General features: G+C 47.8%; 1 protein-coding gene and 1 long non-coding RNA gene across 3 annotated transcripts; one reads left to right on the top strand and one right to left on the bottom strand.

Annotated features, from left to right (window-relative positions):
• Nucleotides 1–1,681: 1,681 nt before the first annotated feature.
• Nucleotides 1,682–13,982, bottom strand: NAGK (N-acetylglucosamine kinase). 2 transcript variants are annotated; one of them, XM_049651653.1, is made up of 10 exons: nucleotides 13,795–13,982; nucleotides 11,954–12,038; nucleotides 11,702–11,800; nucleotides 10,986–11,127; nucleotides 10,070–10,180; nucleotides 9,257–9,369; nucleotides 7,712–7,799; nucleotides 6,618–6,715; nucleotides 6,046–6,124; nucleotides 1,682–5,201 (listed from the first exon to the last, which is right to left on the bottom strand). In XM_049651653.1, exons 1-10 carry the CDS (start codon nucleotides 13,821–13,823, stop codon nucleotides 5,011–5,013), a joined length of 1,035 nt encoding a protein of 344 aa, XP_049507610.1. In that variant the 5' UTR covers nucleotides 13,824–13,982; the 3' UTR covers nucleotides 1,682–5,010. The 2 variants fall into 2 exon arrangements, with proteins under 2 accessions (XP_049507610.1, XP_049507611.1); XM_049651654.1 differs by lacking the exon at nucleotides 11,954–12,038.
• A 92-nt stretch (nucleotides 13,983–14,074) lies between these two features.
• Nucleotides 14,075–23,478, top strand: LOC125937091 (uncharacterized). The gene is made up of 2 exons (XR_007462251.1): nucleotides 14,075–18,618; nucleotides 23,278–23,478. It is a non-coding gene; the product is annotated as an uncharacterized LOC125937091 (long non-coding RNA).
• The last annotated feature ends 303 nt before the right edge of the window (nucleotides 23,479–23,781 follow it).

The following is a 23,781-nucleotide window of genomic DNA, read 5'->3' as shown; positions in this document are numbered from 1 at the left end:
GGAGAGGCCGAGAAGTAAGGTCACTAAAATAATCTGGCAATTATAGATGTCAGAGAGGAGAGCTGTGTGAAGGAGGAGCTGAAGGAAACAGTTTGACTGTGTTAGTGCCGCTACGGACCCCACGTAGACACATCAGGCACCCAGGAATGGACGCTGCTGTGATTGGAGGGGACAAGTGTTCTTCGATAAGGGTCCCAGCATCACAGGTTAATAATGTTTGTTGGTTTAGGTGACGTGTAGCAGACTTCTGACAAATCTGACCAAGATTTGGGGGTGTCCACCTATTGGGGAAGACTGTATATCTATCCCCAGCCACTCCCTGGGGATAATGCGTGCGTTTGGGAAATGAGTGGAGAGAACAGGAGGATTGACCCAGATCTGCTGTACGCTATGCTATTTACTGTAAAATGGTACGTTTTCACTCTGTAACTCAACACTTAAGGGATAATCCTGCCCTGTTGATTGTGAGCCTTCAGAAATGTTGAATGCTTGATGTGTGGTTTGGGAAGCAGGGATTTTTTTGACAACAACTTTATTGAGGCATATTTTACATATAAAATTCACCCATTTCAAGTTATTTTAGTAAGTTTCCTGAGTGGTAGGAAACCACCATAACCATACTCACCTTTACAACATTTTCATCCTCCTCCCACCCCCAGATCCTTCGTGCTCTTTTACATGATAATCTCTTGTATTTCTGTCTCTATAAATTTGCCTTTTCTGGGCATCATATAAATGGGATCCTACAAACTGTGGTCTCTTATTATCTGGCTTTTCTCACTTAGCATATTTTTGAGTTTCATCCATGAAGTATAACTTGCGTTGGTAGTTTCTTCCTTTATAGTGCTCGGTAGTATTCCATTGACAGATATACCACAGTTTGTCAGCAGGTAATCTTTTAAACTTGGATTTCAGCCTCCTGTGTTCTGAACAGAACCCTCAGAACACAGAACTCCTAGGGAAGCTGCTGTGCATGTCAAAGGAACTGCTTACCAGAACCAGCTTCGTCACCAGAAGCTCCACATGAGGAGCCTCGACTGCAGAGATTTTTATAATTTTGCAACTTCTTTTTTATAAGGAACTTTCGTGCTGTCTACACATCAGGACTTTTGAAACATCTGATAATTTAATGAGTATGTTTTGAGTGGACACAAAAGTGAAACCATCTGTACTCTGTTGGTATTTGATCTTCTTGAACTGGATGGAGGGGATCTCTGAACTTTCTGAATACAGTATTGTCTCCATTACAAAGTTGAGCATGTATTAAAGATTGTGCTGCCTCTGTTGGATGGATTTGGAGAAGACAGCCAGCAGAGGAGGTCTCGAGAAAGGGAGGGGAGCCTGTGGAACAAGAAGCCCTGAGGGTCTACGCATGGCTCACCCATCGGTGGTGTGGATGGCATAGTGCTGATGGTGCCCGCGGCAGCTTAGTGCAATGTCTTGACTTTGGACTGTGATCCCCGTTTCACAAGTGTTTAAAAGCTGTTTTTGTTCCCTCCCCCTCCCCAAATAAACATTACAGGGTAGTTACTAATACTTCTTTGGGGGAGGGGGAGGGCTTTAAAATTGAAGAAAATGATTTTCATAAAAATATAAAAAATGGGGGAAAAGTTACTTTTTAAAAATTTTGCTATACAAACCAAATGGCAGCTGTGGAAAGTCTCAATAAAATGAGAATAAATTGCATTTACTGCTGGCAGCCTACTGTTTTTCCTAAGGTTGAATTATATGTCCTCATACAGGGAGTGTATGTGTGGTGTATGTGTGAGAGATTTCTGTCCCAAGATGGAACGTGGTTTTAGTTGCATTTTTCATTCTAGTGTTAGGAAGTAGTAAAAGCATTGACCTGGAATCACCATGCCAAGTGAATCCCACCTCCACCACTTTCTTGGTGCCTTCAGCCTGCACCTCGGTCATAAAGATGTGACACCTCCCTCCTGGGGCTGTTGTGAAAATCAGACTGCATTTAATCTCAAAATACTGCTTGGCATAGGGAAGGTGCTTCATTCTTAGTGGTAGTCGTGGCAGTAACATGCACAGTTTGTTTCTAATGTTTATTTTAGAGAGTGTGTGCGCATGGAAGCGGGAAAGGGGCAGAGAAAGAGGGAGACAGAGGATCAAAGCAGGCTTCTCACTGACAGCAGAGAGCCGAATGTGAGGCTCGAACTCGTGAACCAAGAAATCATGACCTGAGCTGAAGTCGGACACTTAACTGACAGAGCCACCCAAGCGTCCCTCTGTACAGCTTTGAACAAAGATGATTAACAGGAAATCCTTGGAGTTGAAAGGAAGTTAAGGAAATTGGATAGCTGTTCTCTTCCTGCCTCTGGGGAAAAGACTCCGATCTAGAAAACATGTAAAAGTTCTATCTGCCTTTCAAATCCTGAAAAAGTCGGAGACCCTGCTAGGTACCAAGGACTGACCTAGGTACCAGAGCTACCAGGTTAACAACTGGACATTGTCCGTTCTGTTGTGGGGATGTTTGAGAACTCATATTTATTCAGGTTACACCTAGCTTTAATCTCCCAGTGATTCTCTTGAGGGGCTTTGTCATATGACAAAATCGTCAGACCCGCCCATGGCTCATGGGCCATGGGTTTTGCTTCGAGTGCTGGTTTTCTTTGCTGCCTTCTTAAAACCAGGATTTGGGGGGGGGGGGGGGAATCTGAGCTGATTTGCCTGTTTAGACCTTTTTGAAATACTATAGTTATGTCTATTCATTTATTCACATCCTTGAAGATGGGAATGTTGTATTCATTAAAACATTTTATTAAACTTAACTGAAGTAGATTACAGAAAAGCAAATATTGTAAACATACAGTTCCATAAATTTTTGTCCATAAATTTCATTCACTTAAAACATTTTATTAAACTTAACTGAAGTAGATTACAGAAAAGCAGATATTGTAAACATGCAGTTCCATAAATTTTTGTCAACTTCTCAGTTGGTATGAGGTATAGGGGTGTACTCATTTTTATTATTTTTTTATTTTTTTAATGTTTATTTATTTTTGAGACAGAGAGAGACAGAGCATGAATGGGGGAGGGGCAGAGAGAGAGGGAGACACAGAATCGGAAGCAGGCTCCAGGCTCTGAGCCGTCAGCCCAGAGCCTGACGTGGGGCTCGAACTCACGAACCGTGAGATCGTGACCTGAGCTGAAGTCGGACGCTCAACCGACTGAGCCACCCAGGCGCCCCTCATTTTTAATCCTCAGAGCACCCATCACAGCCACGAGACATTCAGTGCTTGCTGAATGAATGATATAGATGAGGCTGTGCTGTTGATGTACAGGTAGAGTAAAGCAGTGCTGGCTTCATTGGAGTCCCGTTCTTGTTCCATGCTTTTGCTTGGTCACAAGGCTGTTTGAGGCTCAGGAGAGATGAATATATCCATCTCTAACGCCTTCATAGCATGGAATCCCATTAGTTACTCCTGGTATCTTATTAGGGAAGGACATTATAAGTTTAAATAAAAGGTGGAGAAACTCATCAAAAATCACTATGACTTTCTGCACCACAACCTCTGGTAACAGGGCCCTCCTGCTGGAAAATTACACTGGATGAGGAGATAGGAACACATTTGACCTTGTGCACTTTAATACTGCCTTTATTTTTCTCAACATTTATTCAACCCTTATGCACGGGGACTAAAAAATCAATTAAGATGTGCTCTTTGCTTGGCTCTAAAACCTGTAGTGTCCCACTGGAATAGCAGAGCCTAGACAATGAATGGTAAGGAAGAGGGATGGCCATATTCTTGAAGAATATGAACTCTTATATTTATGTTCTATTTGTACACTCCACCAACGAAGTTTTAGATTCTAAATCCAAAATACTCATTGGTCCTGGTCCTGAGATCATGTAAAAAAACTTCTCAAAGTTTTTTACATGTGCTGGACCTCTGCAGCACAAATCACCCAAGGTATTCAGCAAAAATGAACATTTCCACCTCTTCTTTGACCTACTGAATCAGACACCTTATAGAAGAGAAAGACAAAAGTCTTTTGTGTTGATAACACAATCTAGAATAACTGATGCACATAAGCTTGAGAACCAATGTCTGATACATGGTCCATGCCTTCTAACAGCTTACACTCTGAACATCTACAGAAGCAGCCACTGTGGACAGAGACTCCGTCTTTGGTCTTCACCGAGCAGCATGGGCAGCAAAACAGGAAGCTCTGGCCTGGTCTTTACTGATCAAACTAACAGTATCCAGGGGACAGGAATCCTATCTGCTCTTCACCGATGTTCATGATTATGTGTCACACAACAAATGCCAAATGTCTTCTATAACCAGAGCCAGGCTAGGAGTTACCAGGAATATGGAGGCCACCTAGTTGTGTCTAATTGGCCTTCTTGGATCTAAGTCATCCTCATAACCTCTCAAGAACTCATTCGTGGGGAAAAACTGCAAAATGTGCTGTTTACCTAGAAGCACCAAATCCAGTGAGGTAATTCTCTGAAACCAGAATGGTACTGTCCCCTAAACCCTACCGGGGCTCTCAGGAGGTGAGGGTGTGTCTAAGGTTAGTCCCTGTGATGTTCTCCACAGAAAACCTTTCGCTCCTTAAAAATGGCTGTATAGGCATCATTACCCATTTTGACAGGAGACAACTGAGGTCACTGTTTAACTGGCAGCCGCACAGCATGTACATATGCTAATGTTGGGGGTGCTGGGGAGGGATGGCACACGTGAATGTTCTGTGCAACTGCGTGGCAAGCAGATCGCAAACCACAGGCCAAGTACCTGGGCACAGGGCTTTAAATCCTAGACTAAAACCATTCCTGAGCTTTATAGGATACCTACCGGCAGGTGCCCTGAGGATGTACACAGCAAGTGTGCTTGATAACACAATCCAATTGGGGAGTGGGTAAAGTGTGTTTATTTTCTTTCATATGTGTTTTTCTTTAAAAAAAGAAAAAAAAAAAGGAAAAGGAAAAAAGCCTCCTCCTTTCCAATACTCAGTGTCCACTGGGCTTGTAGTGGTAGAGCCAGGGCCAGCCCCCTAGGAGAAGGTGTAGGAGTAGAAGGCAATGGCATTGGCAGTGTAGTCCATGGGGAGGAGGTGCCCAATATGCCTGGCCCCTAGGCTGGCCCCGCCCAGGGCAGAGGAGTGTTGCAGCTTCATCAGGGTGAAGCTGGAGAAGGAGTTCTGGGCCTGTTTCTCTCTGCCCCGGGTCAGTGCCAGAATGAAACCTGGAGGGAAAGAGGGCAGATGACGGAGGTGACAGCAGACCAGCACCCTGTGGTTGAGACCAGGAGAAGGTGGGACAAAGACAGGGAAAGAAGAGGCCCAGGCCCTGAGGCATTCCCACACAGGTCTTCGAGGGGCCCACATGCCAAATCCCTAACAGACAGGGCAGCAGGGTACAGAAGCCCAGTAATGGCTGTGGGGTCCTAGAGCCTGCAGCCACCAAGCACCCAATGCCAGGAACTCCAAGGAAGCAATGGGGTCCTTGAACTACTTCAGAATGTCTAATGGAAACCACAGTTACCCGAACCAACCAATGCTGGGTTGGTTTCCTTCTGGCTGGGACTGTGTTGACTACAAATGTCACCACATGCTGGTCAGTAGCTCTCATTTTAAGTGAGGTTTATCTTTAATTTTTAAAAAGTGGTGCATATTAGGGGCGCCTGGGTGGCTCAGCTGGTTGAGTGTCCAACTTCGGCTCAGGTCATGATCTCGAGTTCATGGGTTCTAGCCCCGCAATGGGCTCTGTGCTGACAGCTTAAGAGCCTGGAGTCTGCTTTGGATTCTCTGTCTCCCTCTCTCTCTGCCCCTCCCCTGCCCATACTCTGTCTCTGTCTCTCAAAAAATAAAATAAAATGTTTAAAAAAAGTGGTGCATATTTAATAAATCCTTTAAAAAGAACATCGTTTAAGAGTTCAAGGAAGCTAGATGGGACACTGTATAAGGGCTCCATGGCAGAGTGAAGGCTAAGGGCTATGGCCTATCCAAGCCTCTGGGCCCAGGTCCCAAGTCCTCCCTGGGCAGGCAGCTTTCCCAAGCACCCCCTTCTGCCACCCACCCTATACTCACCTTCCCTTAGCAGCTCCCAGCTGTTCCACACAGAGCCCACACACAGGATGGGGAGGCCCATCTCCCTCTGGAACAAGACCTGGCAGAGAGCAGAAATGGCTACTGGGGGCGACCAAACCTATCCAGTGCTGAAGTGGGGTAGTTTCTTAAGTCCAGCCTACCCTATCCCAGTTATTCTCCCTCTAGCCAAGGTGTATGGAAAATAAGGGAGAAAAACAGGGGGATTCATAAAACCAAGGGAGGGAAAGGAAAGGAAAAAGGGTTAAGCAACAATACAGAGGAGGGAAGGGAAGAGACGGAAATCGACAAAAACATGCACCACATTAAACCAATTTACTATATACAAACACAGGTTGCAGGCCGGCCACAGAGGGGAGGCTCTGGACCAAAGAATTTCCATGTGTCACAGACTTTATACAGAATTTTTCTCATACCCTAAGCTCATTTAAAATTGCGCCCCATTTACAGAGTTTGATAGGACAGTCTCAACCCTAATGAGAAAGAGTCAAATCTGGCCCCGCAGCATCCCACCTGCGGGGATAAATGAGGATTCATTTCCCACCTCAACTCACCGGGTCAACCTTAGGCAACACAGCCACAATGTGTCTGCCCAGCATCTCCCCAGCCTTCCTGAAGATAAAACGGGAAAGGGGATCTCCTTGCTGAGCACCTGGGGGAGAGGGGAGGGAAGGGAGCTAGTGAATACCTAGCGAGCTGCCTGTCCTCTGCTATTCCCTCTGTTGCAGGGCAGCAACAGGAGTACCCATAGCTAGCAAAGTAGGAATGGATGCCCACCTCATTGGCATGTAGGTAAGCAAGCCTCCAAAGCGGTCTCTCCATCCTTACTCCCCTGCCCACACCACATACTCCCACCTTAGGAGGGGTGTCCTGTTATGGAGGAGGTTCATCCCACGTGCATGAGAAGGGGCAGCCCCCCCCCGCCCCCCCACCCCGGAGGAGCACAGTGCCACCTGGTCTGTACTCCAGGTTACACAGTTACTGAGTCTATCCCTGAAGGTCTCTCACCTCTAGGGACCCAAGACCTTACTTGGGCAGCTGGCTGGTGCTCCTGCCTCCCCGCCCCCCTAAGCCCCCATCCAACAGCCTGCTGTTGGTCAGCCCCTCCCTAGCTCTGCTCTGAAAGGGTCTCAGTCCAGCAAGACCTAAGAGGGTCCTATAATGCCATGAGGCTTTAGGAATCAAATGAAAGGAGTATGAACCTTATAGTGGAGAAGCAATGTGCAGGCAAGCAAGCCCTATGGTTTAGCTTCTCCTGACACCCAGCCCAACAGGCCAAACCTCTCTATGACCTCCTAGGTTTTTGGGTATCATTAGTTGTTTTGTTTTGTTTTGTTTTTAATTATAGATGTGACCAAAGAATTGCTTCATAAATTTCTCAGAAACAGAAACATAGCCTGCACAAGCCATAACAGCTGTCAAGAAGAGAAACATAGATAATATAAAATAATTTTCATACAACCCACGTGTCCTTCAAGCTCCATTCCAAGGCCCACCAGAACCAAGGCGCATGGGGGCAGAGAACTGAAATCACTTGGTCAAAGGGAAATTAGCTTCCAGTTTCCATACGAACCCCATTCTATCCCCCAATTAGGGAGGTCTTTGAAAAACAAACTAAATAAAACCCTGCCCCACCTCTATCTAGTACCTTCTGCAATTTTCCGGCAAAACCCAGCAAACCTGCATTTATCAAAGTCCCTATACAGGTGGGTGAGGATTCCTAGCCGATCTGGCACCTGAGAGACAGAGAAAGGGCACAGATAGTTATCAGAAACAAAGGAAAATAACCAGTTGGCCCACCCAAGTTGACCTTCCTGATGTCTCTGTTTGGAAAGCTGGAATAATGTTTGTTTCTTAAGTTCTAGAGAATATAAAGATTTGAGATTTCTCATTTGAAAAAAGTTGTTTTCCCCACATGGATTCCATCACTCCTTGTCCTTAGCTTGGATACATACAGCACATATCACAGATCTGGGCTCACCAAGGTGTGTTCAGTAGTTCCTTGAGTTGCTCATGAAAAGATTTCTTTGGGGAAAGGAATCTAAGGACTATCGCACATTGCAACCCTGAGTCACAGTGCACATTAGCAAATTAAAGGCCCTGTGAAGTCCAGAACCAAGAAATCTATTTGTTTCTCCCAAACTTCTCTGACCACAAACTTCTCTCCCTTCTTTCACCTCAACAAACTGCCTCTGCAGGTCCTGAGGAACCAGTGCTTCCCCAGAATACACTACAAAAATGGAACAAGGGGGCTACAATTTGGGCACCTACAGCAATATATTAAGCATGTTATGAACATGGTCTCCCTTAATCTTTGAAACGACTTTAGAAGAATGACTAAAGGACAAAAGAGGGAGTGGCAGATATATCGGTGGGTGTAGAACCAATCTGTTGGGTCAGGGTAGCTTAACTCCACTTTCCACGGCAACTGCTATCCAAAGTAATTTCTCTTCCTGGTCCTTCCCCATTCCTCACCTTGGCCCTGGCCAGAGTTTCTCTTTAATCATCAATCCATGAACTTTGAAAACACAGGTCCTATCTTCCAGCAACTCTAATTTCCTTCACTGAGCCGATCCCTAGCCCCCGTAAAGCAGCTCCCACTCAGAGGTGTCTATCAAATAGATTTCTCTTCCTTGTCTCCCCCTTTACCTCAGGTTCAGCTAAAGGCAGCTGTTTCCTAACCCACTACAAGTAAGCATGGCCCAGACAGAGGAAAAGTCAGTCCTTAATGCCCTGGGTAGGAGATTATATCTCCCTAAGAACTTTCCCTGCCCAACTCTTTAATAAGCTGTCCTCCCTGACCCATACAGGCCAGAAACAGCTCATTGTCCAACACACCTGTGCAACCTTCACCTGCTGTCTCTGAGTACACAGTCAACTGATCTCACCCTGCACTTCTCATTCAAGCCTAAAATGGCATCTGCCTTCATCTCCCAGCAGGGTCTAGCTGCCCAAGAATGAATTCTAGCTAACCACTTGTCCCCAGCCTACCTATTCCTCATGCCTGACAACCTCATGGAATGTATCACCTACATCATTATGAATCCTGTCCTCACTTGGAACTTTTCCATCCTCCAGCTCTGACCCACAACTCACCCCAACTTCCCTTTGGCTCATCCATCTACATTCCCTCCTGCTCAGCAGCCATTGCCCATCCCAGGTGTGCATGTTTACCAGAGGCAGGGGGAAGTACCTGGAAATAGTTGAACATTGCCTGTTTGATGTAGCCAATGTCATGAGGAGCCGCCTCTAGGTTGTCAGTAGAGTCAAACACTATTTTCACTGCTTGGTGTGCAATCCAGTAGGCTGTGGAAAGCAGAGAGGACTAAGTAGATGGGGCAATCTCCCTGGGTTCACAGATAGGGAAACTCAGACCTAGACAGGTCAATGATTAGCATGGATATTACAGCAAATTAGGTGCCCCAACTCTCAGCCTTGGGGCCTCAGTTTAAACTGTATCTGACCAATCCACTAAGGGAAAGCTAGGGGGAAGACAGGACAGCGGAAGCTGTGTCACACTAGCTCCTACCCCAAAATAAAGTCGGTCAGCTGTCACACAAACCACTGTAGTCACTGCCATGAGCTGACCCCAAAGGCCCCTATGAAAATGTACACCTGCTACCTATGAAGAGGTCATGCAGGAGGAGCTTCTATACCTCTCTCCTACTAGCAGACTGATACAGGATGTCCTGGCACCTATGGCCTTAACTTTCATAGTGTCAATTTCTCCCAAAGGACTCCAAAAGTGAACACAGGTAGGCAACAACTATTACGCTGAGGCATGAATCTGAATCTGGATACAGATCACTGCTGAGGACTAAGGTCAACCACTAGTCTGGCACCTCTCAGTCATTATCCTGTACTCAGAACAACTTTTCAGGAGCTGTCTGAGGAAAGCCCCAAGGGGTCGGGGGCCAAGGGCAGGGGGAGAGGAAGATGGGGAGGTGAAGGAAGAGAAGGGTCCAGGACCCCGAGCCAGAGCCAGGCCCAGTTAGCAGGAGCTCACCTGAGCCCTCGTCCCCCATCATGTGGCCCCAGCCGCCACAGCCACTCTCTGAGCCATCCGGGTTGATAAGCCTGCAGTTGGAACCTGTCCCAGAGATGAGCACGATCCCACCTGGGGAAAGGGCATGGGAGGTTCAGTGTAGTCAAGGCCCCCCACGGAGCACACAGCTTCTGAGGAAAGACAGGACAGAAACCAGCCCTGGGTTCACCACCCAATCTTGTAGAGATAACCGAGCCCAGCTAGTTTCCTGCCTGAAAGTGGAGGGCCTGAGTCTCAAAGAAGCTCCAGTCTACACAGAGCCCTTCTCTGGAAGACAAGAGGAACACGAGCCTGTCTCCTCTCCCAGCCAAGAGACTACCTGCCTTACTGAGTGCCTCTTATGAGCCAGGGATTATGCCAGATCCTGTTCACACAGTGATACTGATTCAACATTCTAAACTACATTTGTGAATACAACCGCCCCATTTTAGAGTGGAGGAAATTGAAACTCAGAGAGTTCTAGAACTTCTCCAAGATGGTACGCTGGCAAAATAGGAACAGAGATTGAAATGCTGATCTTGCAATAATACCAAGGCCCTTTTACATTGCTACCACAGAGCTCCTCCCATTTTCTTTTAGGCACTTAACTGCTTTCCCAGCCATCCCCATCCCCGCACTGCCCCAGGGGCTCCCTCCTCTGCAGTACACTCTTAGGTTTCACTCTTCTTGCCTCTCATCAAGATACTGTTCTGCCCTCCCACCTTCTGTCCCGGGCCTCGTTCTGACAGGAACTTAAGCCAATAAAAAGAACAGGGAGAAGGGAACGGGGTATGCTGACGCCTGCCTTCCAGATATTGTAAGACAAGTTCTGCTGGCTATCCTGAAGGGGCTTTCCCAAGAAAACCAGTTCTCAATCTCACCCCTCCCTTCTCCTCACCATCCTGCGTAGCGGTGGCGATGGAGCCGGCAGCATCGGTGGTGATTAAATAGCTTTCACTCAGGTAGGGAAATCGGTCCCTCAGCTCCTCCGTCAGCATCTTCACCGCGTCCTCCTGCTCCCCTCCGCTCAGGGACAGGCCCTAGGCCACAGGGGAGGTGAGCTAGCGAGCAGCACCCTAGACTCAGATCCTTTCGCAACCCCCTCCCTTCATGGTGTCTGTCCCTTCTCTCTACGTCGGGGCATAAGTCCTCCTTCTACCCTAAACATGACCCATCAGAGGGCTGTGGCTGCAAGAGGAACCTGATCTGGGAATGAACCCAGAGAGGAGATTCAACAATGCCAGGTTTGTAGCATGAGAGGGTCAGTAGTGCCCTGAACAGAAAAGTCAGGTGGAAGAGCAAGCAGAGGAGACAGACTTGGTTTGGAACACATGGGGTTTAGCTGGGCCTGCAGAACATCTCACTGAGGCTATGGCCAGGGAGTGGTCAGCACTACAGCAACTTGAGAGAAACATCTGAGCTAAGAATAACGGCTAACATTTAATGAATGCTTATAGGTCAAGCTCTGTGCTGAGCCACAAGAACAGGTGAGAATATGTGTTTCTACATCAGAGACTAAGCCCTCAAGGCCTTTCACTCTGTCGTTATCAGACTCATCTAGTGAAAATCGCTGTGCTTCTGTGACTTAATTCCCAGGCTCTATCCCAGACTCACCAAGCTTCGTAGAGGGACCAGAGGATCCACCCCTGCTTTCATCTTGGCCCTGTTCACCATCTCGTTGATCCTCTCCAAACACTTGTCTTTCCCGATCAGCTGGCCCCAAGCAAGGGAAGAGAAGTTACAAAGGCTTACATGACCTGTGTAGCCCCTATAGGCTGCTGTAAGTGGCCCCAACCACCACCTTAATGGGAGCTACAGAGAATAAAAGCACAACCAAACCCACTGGTCCCTCACTGTGGTCTTTACCCAGTGGTTTGTGCTGAGTCCATCCGCTTCTGCCACGATCTGCCCATCCTCTGAGAGTAAAAGGACCTTGGACTGTGAGCCTCCCCTACAGAACACAAGGCGGCACTCAGTCTTACTCAGACAAACCTGCAGGTACGGCTAAGCTTAAGCAGTCCTTTGTCACAGGCAGAGTCCAGTGAGATGGAGGCAGCTTCAGCAAACCCAAGTCCCGTGCCCAAGCCCACTTCTGTGGTTTGGTGTTTGATGTGCTACCGAAGTGAAACGTTCCTGCTCAGCCTCCCTTGGGAATGTCCTACTTATCCTGCAAGACCCTACTTCTCGATCACCTGGTCCTTGAGACCTCTGACATGTGGCCCACCCCAACCCCCACGGCTGCCTCAGTTAAGCCGTATCAGTGCCCCCATAACTCTCAAAGATTCTGTTAAGAATGTTTAGATGTTTTCCTATCTGCCTCTCACTAGACTACCAGCTCCATGGGGCCAAGCTCTGGATCATGTGTCCACCCTCATGCCTGGCACAGCAACACTCAGTAAATGTGACTAAAGGGAACGGCACACATCTCTGCTTCTTTCACAATAGCTAAAGGCTGCCTTTCAAGGTCCAGTTCCCAGTTCTTCAAGAAACCCTTGGGAGAAACACTGGCAGATGGCAGGGAGAGTTTATGCCTACTTAGGCAACCAAATGGCAAAATGCTTATTAATGGGGGAAACGGTCATTGGTAGTTTGGTGAGAGGTCTGTGGCGGTGTGATGTACGTTTCTTTATCGATCAGTACTCTTGGGAATATCAGAAGAGGACACCAAACGTCCCACTGTTCAAACTCAAAGACGACAAGAAGTTTCAAGGGTGTAGTCAATGCACGAGGTGGCAGATTCAGTATCCAAAAGAATTTGACAAACTAGAAAAATACGCCATTATCTTACACATGAATAGAACATGGATAAACACAAGCTCCTGTACTTTTTTTTAACAGATAGGATGGGGGAGATCAACCTTAAAAATTCACGTTAAAAAAAAAAAAAAAGACATTGGGTTGCGAGCCAGCAGTGGGATGTGGCTGCCACAGAGGTAATCCCAATTTCAGATTCAAAAGTAAGTACCTGGGCTGAGACAACAGCCACCCTCTATTAAGCTCGGGTTTGACACACCCACATCCACAGAATGCTTTCACTGGCAGGGGACTTGGCAATCCTCTCATTCATCCCTCTTCTCACTTTATACATGTGATAAAAGCCCAGATAGGGCCAAAGTCTTGCCCACAGTCATACAGAGAAGTATTATTACAAAAAATCCAGTAAACGAGCTTTTAAGCAGGAAAAATCCAAGAATGACAGAGGGCTCGATCTAGCGTGAGGAGCCTGAAGTGCCGACAAGAACAGAGAGGGGTTCCAGACACTAGTACAGCCTAGCACTTGGGCTACCCTCTGGCAAAGGTCTTTGTCCCGGCTTCCACCACACTCCCACTCTCCACCCCAGTCCAGCAACTTCACACCTGACACCAGTTCAGCCAAACTCTCTCCAGGGTCGGGAATGAGGAAAAGGAACTTCTCTAACTGGGGCCGGTGGAGTGGGTCTTCGTGGGAAAAAGAGGTGTGGTTCCGCCGTGAAACATAAAAGACCCCGCGCCCTGGCTGTGGCCACGGCACACGATCCCGCGCGGAAAGGCATCGCTGCGCTTGCACACACCCCTCCTCCGCAAGGCCCCCGCACTTCAGATGCCTAAAGTGGCCAGACCCTAAGGTGGCAGGTCACCAGCCTGCCAGCCTGGGCACGTGCTTCCTTCCGCCCTCCGACCGTTTCCAAGCTGCCCCTCCCGGGTTCCCTCCGCCGGGCTGCACTCACCCCTCTACACCCCCGTAGAGAGCGGCCATGCCTGTAGTGCGCCGCCGCAGCCGCGGATCCCGCTGTTCGGTTTCCTCCCGCCCACCTGCCCGCTCCGCACCGCCCCGCGTCACGTGAACGTCCGCGCCGTCCAGCTGACTGCGCGGGGCGTGGCCTAGCGAGCCGCCGCTAGCCTGGGGCGGAGCCAGTGAGGGCCTCTGCGGCAACTCCGGACGCCGGCCGGATCCCTCCCCACCTCCTGGACCCTGCCTCCGGAGATGGATACCAGATCCCAAATGAAGGAGCCAGAAAGGTGTGTCCGGTTCCCACCTGCTGGATACGTCAGTGCCCTGCCCACCCCCCCAGCGCCCGGAAGTTACTGGCAGCCCCGCCTCGCGCGTGCGCACAGCCTGTGAGCCACGTTGGCTGTCGGTGACGGACACTGAGGTGCGACCAGTTCCCTGCGTGGATGTGGGCCCCCGGGGCGCTGAGCGCACAAGTTAGGGGCACTGCGTTAAAAATTAGGATGGCCAACCCGGCACCTGCCTGGAGATGGCAAAAGTCACGCTTGCGCGTACAAGCACCACGCAGACTTTTTGCTGCGCTCATGCCGAATGTGCGTAACCGGAAGTAACTAGAATTGGGCTGGGAAAGAAGAGCCCTCGAGGCTGTCCTTGCAACCCGGATAAGGGGGCGGTCAGCTCTTAGTACGCGCTCAGTTCAAGTCTTTGTGCAGGGAGGGTATTTGCGGGGACATAGACTACAAAACTTTTGTTGCCCTCCAACTACCACCCCACTCTCCTTCTTTACACGGAATTGGAAAAGGGAAAGAGCGAGAAGGGGAGGGGGGCGGGGAATACTAGCCATGGTTAGGAGCCGGGCTGGGGCTCCTGCAGCGCTCAGCCGACTCCTCCAGGCTGCTCGGGGCCCACGATGGGACAGCTTGTCAGGTCAGGAGGGAAGTCAGCTGCTTGGCATCTCTTCAGCCTTAGGGAGGAGTCCTGGCCTGGTCCCTGCTCTGCCCGCCCCCCCTCCCCGCGACGTAACTTGCATCTCCTTCTAGAGAAACCCTGCGTTAGTAGCTTCTTTCCCTGATAGCCAGTTGGGTCTGGTTATGTTTTGGTGTGAACCTTTGGCATATATGTGCTTTTTTAGACTGGAAGAGAGGAGTCTTTATCTCATGTCTTACCTATTTGGGACGCTGAAACACCACAGTGGACCCTTCAAGAGTAGTTAAAATGTAAATCACTGCGTCATAGAGAATATCAGAGAGAGGATTTTTGTATGCCCATTTGTATCATTTACGTTCCTAGAACATCTGAGCTGGAAGGTGCTTAATCTAACACACGTTTTTAGAATAATGGAACTCATAGATTCTGGTGGGATTAAACTAGGCAGGATTTTTAGAGGAGAGGAGATTACAGGTGGATTTGAAAGGACTGTGCCTTTTTGCACACTAGTGCAGTCAGCTTTGGGGCCTGTATGTGTGACAAAGTTTCCCTTTGTACTGCTTGTTTAGAAAAGGAAGCAGAAGAGAAAGTGCCCAGATTCCAAGATTCCAATGAAAGGATTAGGTTCACCACTAATTACCTGATGACCTTGGGTGAATTACACACAATTGCTGCTGCTCACCATCTATGATGGAAATGCTTAACATCCACCTCCCCAGAATAACACAGAACTTAAATAAATATCAGAAGAATTTTGGAAACCTTAAAGTACTACACAGATTTTAACTAATTTTTATTTACATAGTTAATTACCATGTGCTGTACAGCACCCTAGCCATATGGGACTTCTGAACACTTGAAATGTGGCTAGTCCAAAATGAGATGTGCTGTAATTGTAAAATACAGGATTGCAAAATAAGCTAACAAACAGAGACCAGCTTTGAAAACTCCCTGAGAGGACAAAACCAGTCTAGTCAAACAAACAAGGCTTAATTTAGCTTATTTTGCAAGACTAACTTGACCTGGGTCATTTCTTGCTTTTTCCTCTAGAAATCATAAGCAAAACTTAAACTGTTTCCCAAGGTTCATAAGAAGTAACCACTGACCAGTTCCCTATCATTTAAGAAAATTTTAATGTTACAACAGCAGAGGCCACTTGTAGGCAAACAGGCTTGAGCAATGGAATGTAGAAAAGGCCCACAAGGGCTCCCTGGCTGAGTACAGACAGGCGCATCGGGCCACCCACCTCAAAATATCCATAGGCCCTAACTGACCAATGGGCTACTTACAACCAGGTATAGTTACCAAAAAAGGGAGAATTCCATACGTGGCCGTACCTCATCTTCCCCCTTTAAAAACAGCCCCCACCCACTGCCTTGTCCACAGCTTCTCCTTTGCTGTTTTGCCTGCTTCTCCCTTGTGGTGTATTCAATAACCTGTTTCCTTTGTTCTGCTGAAGGTGAATTCTTTCACCTCCCGAGCCAGCAGCTTCCACCTGATCTTTGCCCCACATTTTGGAGGCCCCATCTATCAAGACAGATAGACACCATAAATAACCATTTAGACACCATAAATAACCCATTTAGACACCATAAATAACCAATCACAGTAAAGAATAAACAGTCACTGTTTTGTCACTAAATAAGCTGTTTTATAACAATATGTGACAACAGTGAACCTCATTCCATGTTTTGGTTTGAGTGCTCCTAGTTTGCAAACTCTTTATTTTGGAGTGTGCACAGTAAACTTTTACTACTTCAATGACTCCTTGGTTTTACTTCTGTTATTTCTGAACTTTTGACAGCATTGTACGTTATAGTTCCATAAAACTCTTACATGTACCTTTATCTCGTTTGATCATTTTACCAACCCCATGAAAATACCAGAGACTTCTAACCACATATTACAAGTGAGGAAACTGAGGCTCTGAAACCAAAGTATTAGTTTAGGCTTACACAAATGTTCCTTACTATGGGTGTGGTAGTTATGGGAAGGAAATAAAGATGTTGCAATGGAGACAAGTGTTAACCTCTATTTAGCTTTGTAAAAGTTTAATGGCCCATTATACTGGGCTTGCAACATCCCAACAGCCCCTCCTGTGATGCTCATGTGGTTGGTAAAGTCCTCTTCTGCAAGCCACAGTCTTGTTCTCTGTCTTCCCTTTTTTGTCCCTGTGAGTCCAGGGAGGCCATATTTCCATTTGGAGTGGGGGTTGGGGCAGGCAAAGGGGACAGTAGGAAAATATCTTCTCTCCCAAATCCACTTATGATCTTGGGGCAGAGGACTTTGGGGCCCAAGGTCCTCAACAGGTTATGTTGACTTGAAGGCACAACAGCTGTTTTTAGTCACTGATGTGGAGAACAAAGGTAAAAGAAATGTAGATAAATTTCCTTATAACCTGCAGCAAATACTTGACAAATACTTGAGACAGGCTGAGTATAACATTCCTCCAGGAACACCCAATTGTCTTAATGCTTTGCTGGAGGGAGAAACAAGTGGTTAACTGATAAAGCTCACAGTAAACTAGTGGTTAACTGACAGAGATCACAGTCAGGCAGGACAAGAGTCTGTATCAGTTTGCAACTGTCTTAATGATTTACAAGAAAAAAAAGCGATCTTATCAATAGCCAAACTTCCAGAAACCTATAGATTCAAAGTCCTGGAACCCTGTCATCACCCTCCCCTCCATAGGGTAGAAAATCATATATAATCAGTCACTCCTCATAATCCTAGGGCAGCTCTTTGTGTCCACGGGTCTTGTCCCTGTGCTTTAATAAAACCACCTTTTTGCACTAAAGATGTGTCAAGAATTCTTTCTTGGCCATCGGCTCCTAACCCCCACATTTCCACATCACTAACCACTGTATTTCCAGGGCTAACCTCAGTCCAGGGCAGGTGAGAGGAGTACAGGGCTAACCTCAGTGCAGGGCAGGGTAGTTTTGAGAGTGCTTATAAACTATAAAGCACTGTACTGCAGTCATGAGAGGTAGTAAATGCCCCACTGTGAACGAAAGAAGGAAACGAACAATTTTGTTTTGTTTTGTTTTGTTTTCAATGTTTTTGAGAGAGAGAAAGGAAGACAGAGAATCCAAAGCAGGCTCCGTGCTGTCACCAAAAAGCCTGGTGTGGGGCTCAAACCCATAAACCTTGAGATCATGACCTGAGCTGAAGTCAGACACCTAACCAACTGAGCCACCTAGGTGCCCCCAAGCTGTTTCTATAGCACAGACAATTTGCAGAACTGATTGAGGAGAGAAAGATGTTTGGAGAAAACAGAAGGGAAACTGGCCTGGGGGAGCAAGAGTTGGAGAAGTGGTCAAGGGGCCTCAAAGGATTCCAGCCCTAATTTGTCCTAAATTGGGAAGTTGCCAGCACAAGTGTGACCTCAGCACTGCTTAGGATTATTAATCTGGCAGGTTCCTTATACCAGGACAAATGGAAGGGAAGAACCTGGAACAGGGAGACATTTAGAAAGCTGGGGCAATGGCCCAGGCAAGAATGAGATGAACAAGGAATTGATAAGGGATAAGGTAGAGCAGAAGTCAGGAGGAGGGATCCAAGTAAGGGGTCCTGCTGACCTCTCCCTCTGTTGATCTGGGATGAGGGCAGAGACAGAAGCTGGAGTTCACTTTCCCACAGTGAAAGAAGACAGGTAAGGAGCTCCCTTACTAGGGATGGAGGTGGGACTCCAGGGCTGGTAAGGCAAGAGACAGGCTCTTCCAGACCTGCAGGACAGCCGAGAATAAGTCAGAAGATGTGAGGAGGGGTATGAGAGACAGAGTGCAGAAGCAGGTGTAGATGGTTGACTATAAATAATCTATCTGATCTTCTAGTCTCCTGCCCTCGGCCTGAAGATGTGGGGTCTTAGGCCAGTGCAGCCATCCCAGAAAATCAGGTTGGTTTATTCCTTCTTCCTGAGTGTGTGGGTGTCTGTGTGTGTGGTTTATATGCATGTTTTGGCTTACGTGTACCTACCTATATGTAGGTGTATATATATTTATTTATATATTTGGACCTGTATAGGCTTCTAAGTGACTTCTGTGTTTACAAGGACATGTATTTGAGACAATATCTTTATGCATTTTTCTGTACTTAGTGTACATATCAAATTACAATTAGAATTTCAATTCTTTTTTTTAATGTTTATTTTTTGAGAGAGAGAGAGAGTGTACGTGCGTGCGAGTGGGAGGGGGGCAGAGAGAGAGGGAGACAGAATCTGAAGCAGGCTCCAGGCTCGGAGCTGTCAGCACAGAGCCTGATGTGGGGCTCGAACTCACTAACCATGAGATCATGACCTGAGCCACTTAACTGACTGAGCCACCTAGACACCCCTAGAATTTCAATTCTTAAAGGAACCTAAGCAATCCTGGATACGTAGGCACCTCTGAGCAGATGCATAGATGTATAAATGTAACTTTGCAGTGCTATGCTGGAACTGTCTTACACTAGCTCACAAAGAACTAATTGTGCACATCTTTCTAACTTGCATTAGGTGATAATCACATTATAGCTCGAAATTGCCATGGTGGGAATATTTACAACACAGAAATCAATAACTGCTATAAATCAGGTTGTTGTTTTCCAGAAAGCTGACTGCTAAACACTTACCAGCTCACACTGGGTATATATGTTTTATGTGTGTATGAGACATCTGTGCTCTGTGTGTATCAGTACATATATGTACCTAAAAGTACATATATGATGGGGCACCTGGGTGGCTCAGTCCATTAAGCGTCCAACTTCACCTCAGGTTATGATCCCACAGTTTGTGGTTTCGAGCCCTGTGTCAAGGCCTGCGCTGACAGCTCAGAGCCTGGGCCCTGCTTCAGATTCGGTGGCTCCCTCTCTCTCTGCCCCTCCCCCACTCATGCTCTGTCTCTCTCAAAAATAAATAGATAAACAAAAAAAGAAGTACATGTATGAAAGTATGTACCTGTGTAGTGGGTTCACTTTTTGATAGACCACAAACTCAGGGGTGCTAAACTGCAACTCGTTTCCTACAACTAAGATTAATTCCTGTCTCAGTCCTCTGCTATTAATCTAATCATGTACAGGTGAACTCAGTCATTTCAGGTTTCAGTGTAGACCAAACACTTGCGCCCCTCCTCCCCCAATAGTTCCCCAGGTTTGCATCTGAGGGCCAGGGTTAAATAACATGGAGCAGCGTGAAGAGGCACGGCCATACCAGCTGCCAAGATGCCCAGTTCTCCTGTGAGGGCCTCTAACCAGTCTCCCTCTCCTGAGATTTTCCAGGCCCCAGGAAGCCTCTAGTTGTTCTGTCTAGACTGCCATTTTTGGAACCTGTCCTCTTGTCAGGTTCAGAGGGGTTAGTTTCCTTCCTCCTGGGCTCCTGGACTCTCCCTCCAGGATGCCGTCTTCAGGATTAGGGGGGGGGGGGGGGAGAGCATCATGTCACCTAACTACACAACACCCATAAGATAAACTGCAAGCCCATCTCATAGAGACCAAAATGCCCATAGGTCAAGGGCCTCACAGAGGGCCAAGCTGGGGTTTGAACCCAGTTCTTTCTGACTCTAAAGCCTTTCCACTCTACCAGATGGCCCCAATTCTCAGCAGATTAGGGGCACTTGGTACATACTTTTGGTCAGGATGCTTTAGGCCACTGATGCTCAATAAATCATAGAATTCCAAATTCCGTCATCTGACTTTGCACCAACTGTTGTTACCTGCCCTGACGCTGTAGTGCAGCAGGAAATCCAGAAATAAGTGTACCCGGAGCAAGGGCCAGGAGGCTGACCCTGTAGGGAGTCTGAGACACGTAAAGGGGCGGGCGGGGGGGATGAGTCTCACCAACTTCCACTCCCCAGCCTGTCCCATTCCTTTCTCAGGATTTGTTCTTTGGCACCTAGCTGGAGCCCTGGACCCAGAACTTTCTGAGCTGCCGACAGTCTGTGTCCCAGGAGGGAAGGGCAAACCACTGAGGGTGGGGTGGGTTAGGCAGGCTAGCCCTGAGGTCAGATGCTCCCAGGAGGGAAGAGGTCCCTCCATTGCAAGGGAGAGGCGGGTAGAGGGGAAGCCTCATCTCTTCCAGGCCCCTGCCTTGCCTATGTGCAAATGTAGGGAAACCAGACACCCCCTTTAATAAAATTACTTCTTTTTCCAAAAATAAAGAATTGTAGTTTTTATTGAGACAACTGTAGCAATTGTAAGCAACACTACAGAGAGATCCCAGGGCCTGTAGCACAATATCACACCCAGATATTGACACAGATCTATCAGTCTCCCAGGTTTTCCCAGTTTCCCTGTACCTGCTTTCGTGTGTGCACATGTGTGTGTATGTGTGTTAGTTCTGTGTAGTTTCATCACAATTGTAGGTCCATATGTCGGCTGCCACAGTCCCGTCTCCACAAGGATCCCGCAAAGTACCCCTTTTTTATCCACACTCCCTCCCTTCCTCCATCCCCTTTCCTGATGCTGGCAACCACTAGTTTGTTCTTCATTTTCCATAACCTTGTAATTTCAAGAATGTGATACAAACGGAAGCTTTTTTCACAAAGCACAGTTCCCTGGAGGCTCATTCAAGTTGTCATATGTCTCAATAGCTCCTTCCCATTGCTGAGTAGCATTCCACCATTTGGATGGAGTGCATCTCTTTCTAGTGAAATATTTCCCACATACAAAATCCTGTATAATGGACATAAAGGTTATAAAGTTGTGGCTCCTTATCTGCAAATCCTTGAGCCTCACAGAAGAATCTGGAAAATAAGGAGAAACTCCATGTTTTGGCACCCACCCTTGAGCACTTGTGGCTGAGTATTTGTCCCCAGGCTGGGTGGGACTGTTTTCTGGGAAGGGGCTGAGCAGAGCCCAGTGTCCCAAGGCTGCAGGTGTTGGGACCTCAGAAGGGAGAAGAGGTAAATAAGCCTCTGCCAGACTAGCACCTGTCTAGACAAGGGCCTCTTTTTCTGCTCTGACTTCTTTTGGACAGAGGAGGCTGTCTGGAGCCAGTAGAGGCTGGGCAGGGACCCCTCTCAGAGCAAGTCACCACCAGCACCAGCTGCTGCCTGGGGATGGGACAAGTGCAAGGGCAGTCCTAGGATCAGACAGGCCTCTGCCAGCAGGGCTCCTGGAAGGAGGTGGGAATTCAGGACCCAGACCTCTGGGGCTTTGTCTCCCGGAGCTGAGCCTGGCTAGGATCCTCTTATCAGGCACTAAGTGTCTGTGTTTGGACACACAGTAAGCAGCTCAAGCTTTGGACTGGCTCAGGACCTCCAGGGAGAGCCCATGAGAGAAGGGGTGGTCCCCTGAGTCAGGTAGAGGGAGAGAAGTGAGGAAAGCAGAGGTTGGGAGATTTGCTCCAGGGCAGCCAGGCGTCCTGACTGGCTCTGCCACTCCCTACAGGTGCCCAAAAGACTTCCCTTCCAGCCCAAGCTCCCTCCTCCCAGAATCCTGAGGGTTTGCAACCTCCTCCTCAACTTACCCTTTCTATCAGCCAGCGTTGCATCTCTGTGTGAGGGTGAGCCTCCTCCCTTCTAACCCGGCCCCTTTAGGACTCTCCCAAGGGTGGGCACCCCTCCCTGAAAATCTGACACGCAGAAGTGAGGGAAAGGGGCTTCTAGTGGCAACCAGTGCATCCCTTCTGAGCACCCTCACGTGCCTGCCAGGGCTTGAACCAGGCTGCAGGTGGACAGACGTGGGTCTCACAGACTGGCTGGGCAGGCAAAGCATCACCTCCTAGAAAGTTCACTCAGAAGCTCAGAAGTCACAGGGAGGCAGCAGATGAGACTGATGAGGACTGTGGACTCAGTACAAACAGAGGTCAGAGAAGAAAGGGGTTAGAGTGGCCTAGAAATCTCGGCAAGGCTTTTGTGGAGGAGGGATGCTGCCTGGGTCTTGAAAGACTGGTAGGAACTGACTGGACAGGCAGAGAGAAGGAGCAGGAAGAGCACTGTGAATGAAGTAAGAGGGGTGAGTAGGAGAGTCTGTGCAGGGCAGGGGCCAGGATGAGTGGGATTCTTTAGGATTCCAGAGCCAGGATGCAGAGTGTCTTGTGAGGGCGGGTAACTTTCCTTCCCTGGCCAGTGTGACCTGGCCAGTGTGACCTGTGGGGCAGAAGACTAAACAGAAGGAAGAAGAAGGCTGAGCAGTAGCCTAATCAGTTGAAACAGTCCTCTTGCAGGGTGCCATGAAGGGCTCAGAGAGCTCCTGAGCTCCTTGGAGCTGACCCCTGCTATTGAACTATGTTGAAATACCTGCAAAGAAGTAATGAGACCAGTGGTCTGGTTTGTGCAGGACTGAGGGAGGTCCTGGGATATGGCACTTGCAGTTGTAAAAATGGGATGAGTTGGTCACCCTTTAAAAACAATCCTTTCTGGAGAGGGCCGTCCTAGAGCAAGTCTGAAGGGGCTGCCCCAACGATCCATGACAGATTATATGACTCAAGTATTTTTTAGGAGAAATGTTCAGATTTCAGCTCTATAGAATTGTCTTCCAGTACTTTAGGAGAGCAGGATTTACATGTGACAGCAAATAACAGAATGAAGTATTACCCACAGAGCAATTCAGGAATGTTTCCCAAATGCTGTTTCCTCAGGAGATGTTAACTGGTAATTCCAGAACAAAGGCTTCCAGTGATTCTTGGGAACACAGTCCTCTACCATCGGTCCGCCTGCCATACCCTTACCTTGGAGAGTTCTGCTGCCTGTCAGTACATTAAGGCTCAGAAAAGCCCCAAGGGAGAGAAACCTGTTTCATCCTGTTTAATGGCTCAATAAACAAGGTTATTTGCACAGAAGGAGCCTTGTCTTTACCCCCGCTGCAAATGCTTTCACCCAACACATACAAATTTTCTCATAATTCCAGACTGGAAAACTCTGGAAAAGAACATAGATCTCTAGGATCACCCACTTCATGCTCCTGGAGGGCCTGTACCAACTCAGTAATCCCATGGGCAGACTTTAAAGATAATCCAGCTAGAAGTGTAATTTCCATTCGTGTTCAATTTCTCTCTCTCTCTCTCTCTCTCTCTCTCTCTCTTTTTCTTTAATAATCCATTGTCTTTTAAATGCTGGACTTTTCCGCTCTTCACCCTAAGGCC

This window comes from Panthera uncia, assembly GCF_023721935.1.
Source record: "Panthera uncia isolate 11264 chromosome A3 unlocalized genomic scaffold, Puncia_PCG_1.0 HiC_scaffold_11, whole genome shotgun sequence".
NCBI lineage: Eukaryota > Metazoa > Chordata > Mammalia > Carnivora > Felidae > Panthera > Panthera uncia.
Note: the sequence above shows the minus strand (reverse complement) of the source record. Positions and strands in the feature narration are given on the sequence as shown.

What these genes read in the sequence shown, in the direction of transcription:
- NAGK (XM_049651653.1), bottom strand. Translation starts at nt 13,823, where the DNA reads ATGGCCGCTCTCTACGGGGGTGTAGAGGG. An exon ending in TGGTCCCTCTACGAAGCTTG is followed by an intron (nt 11,128 to 11,701) that starts GTGAGTCTGGGA and finishes CCTGTGGCCTAG; the next exon opens with GGCCTGTCCCTGAGCGGAGG. An exon ending in TTGCCGGAAAATTGCAGAAG is followed by an intron (nt 6,716 to 7,711) that starts GTACTAGATAGA and finishes CCTCTCCCCCAG; the next exon opens with GTGCTCAGCAAGGAGATCCC.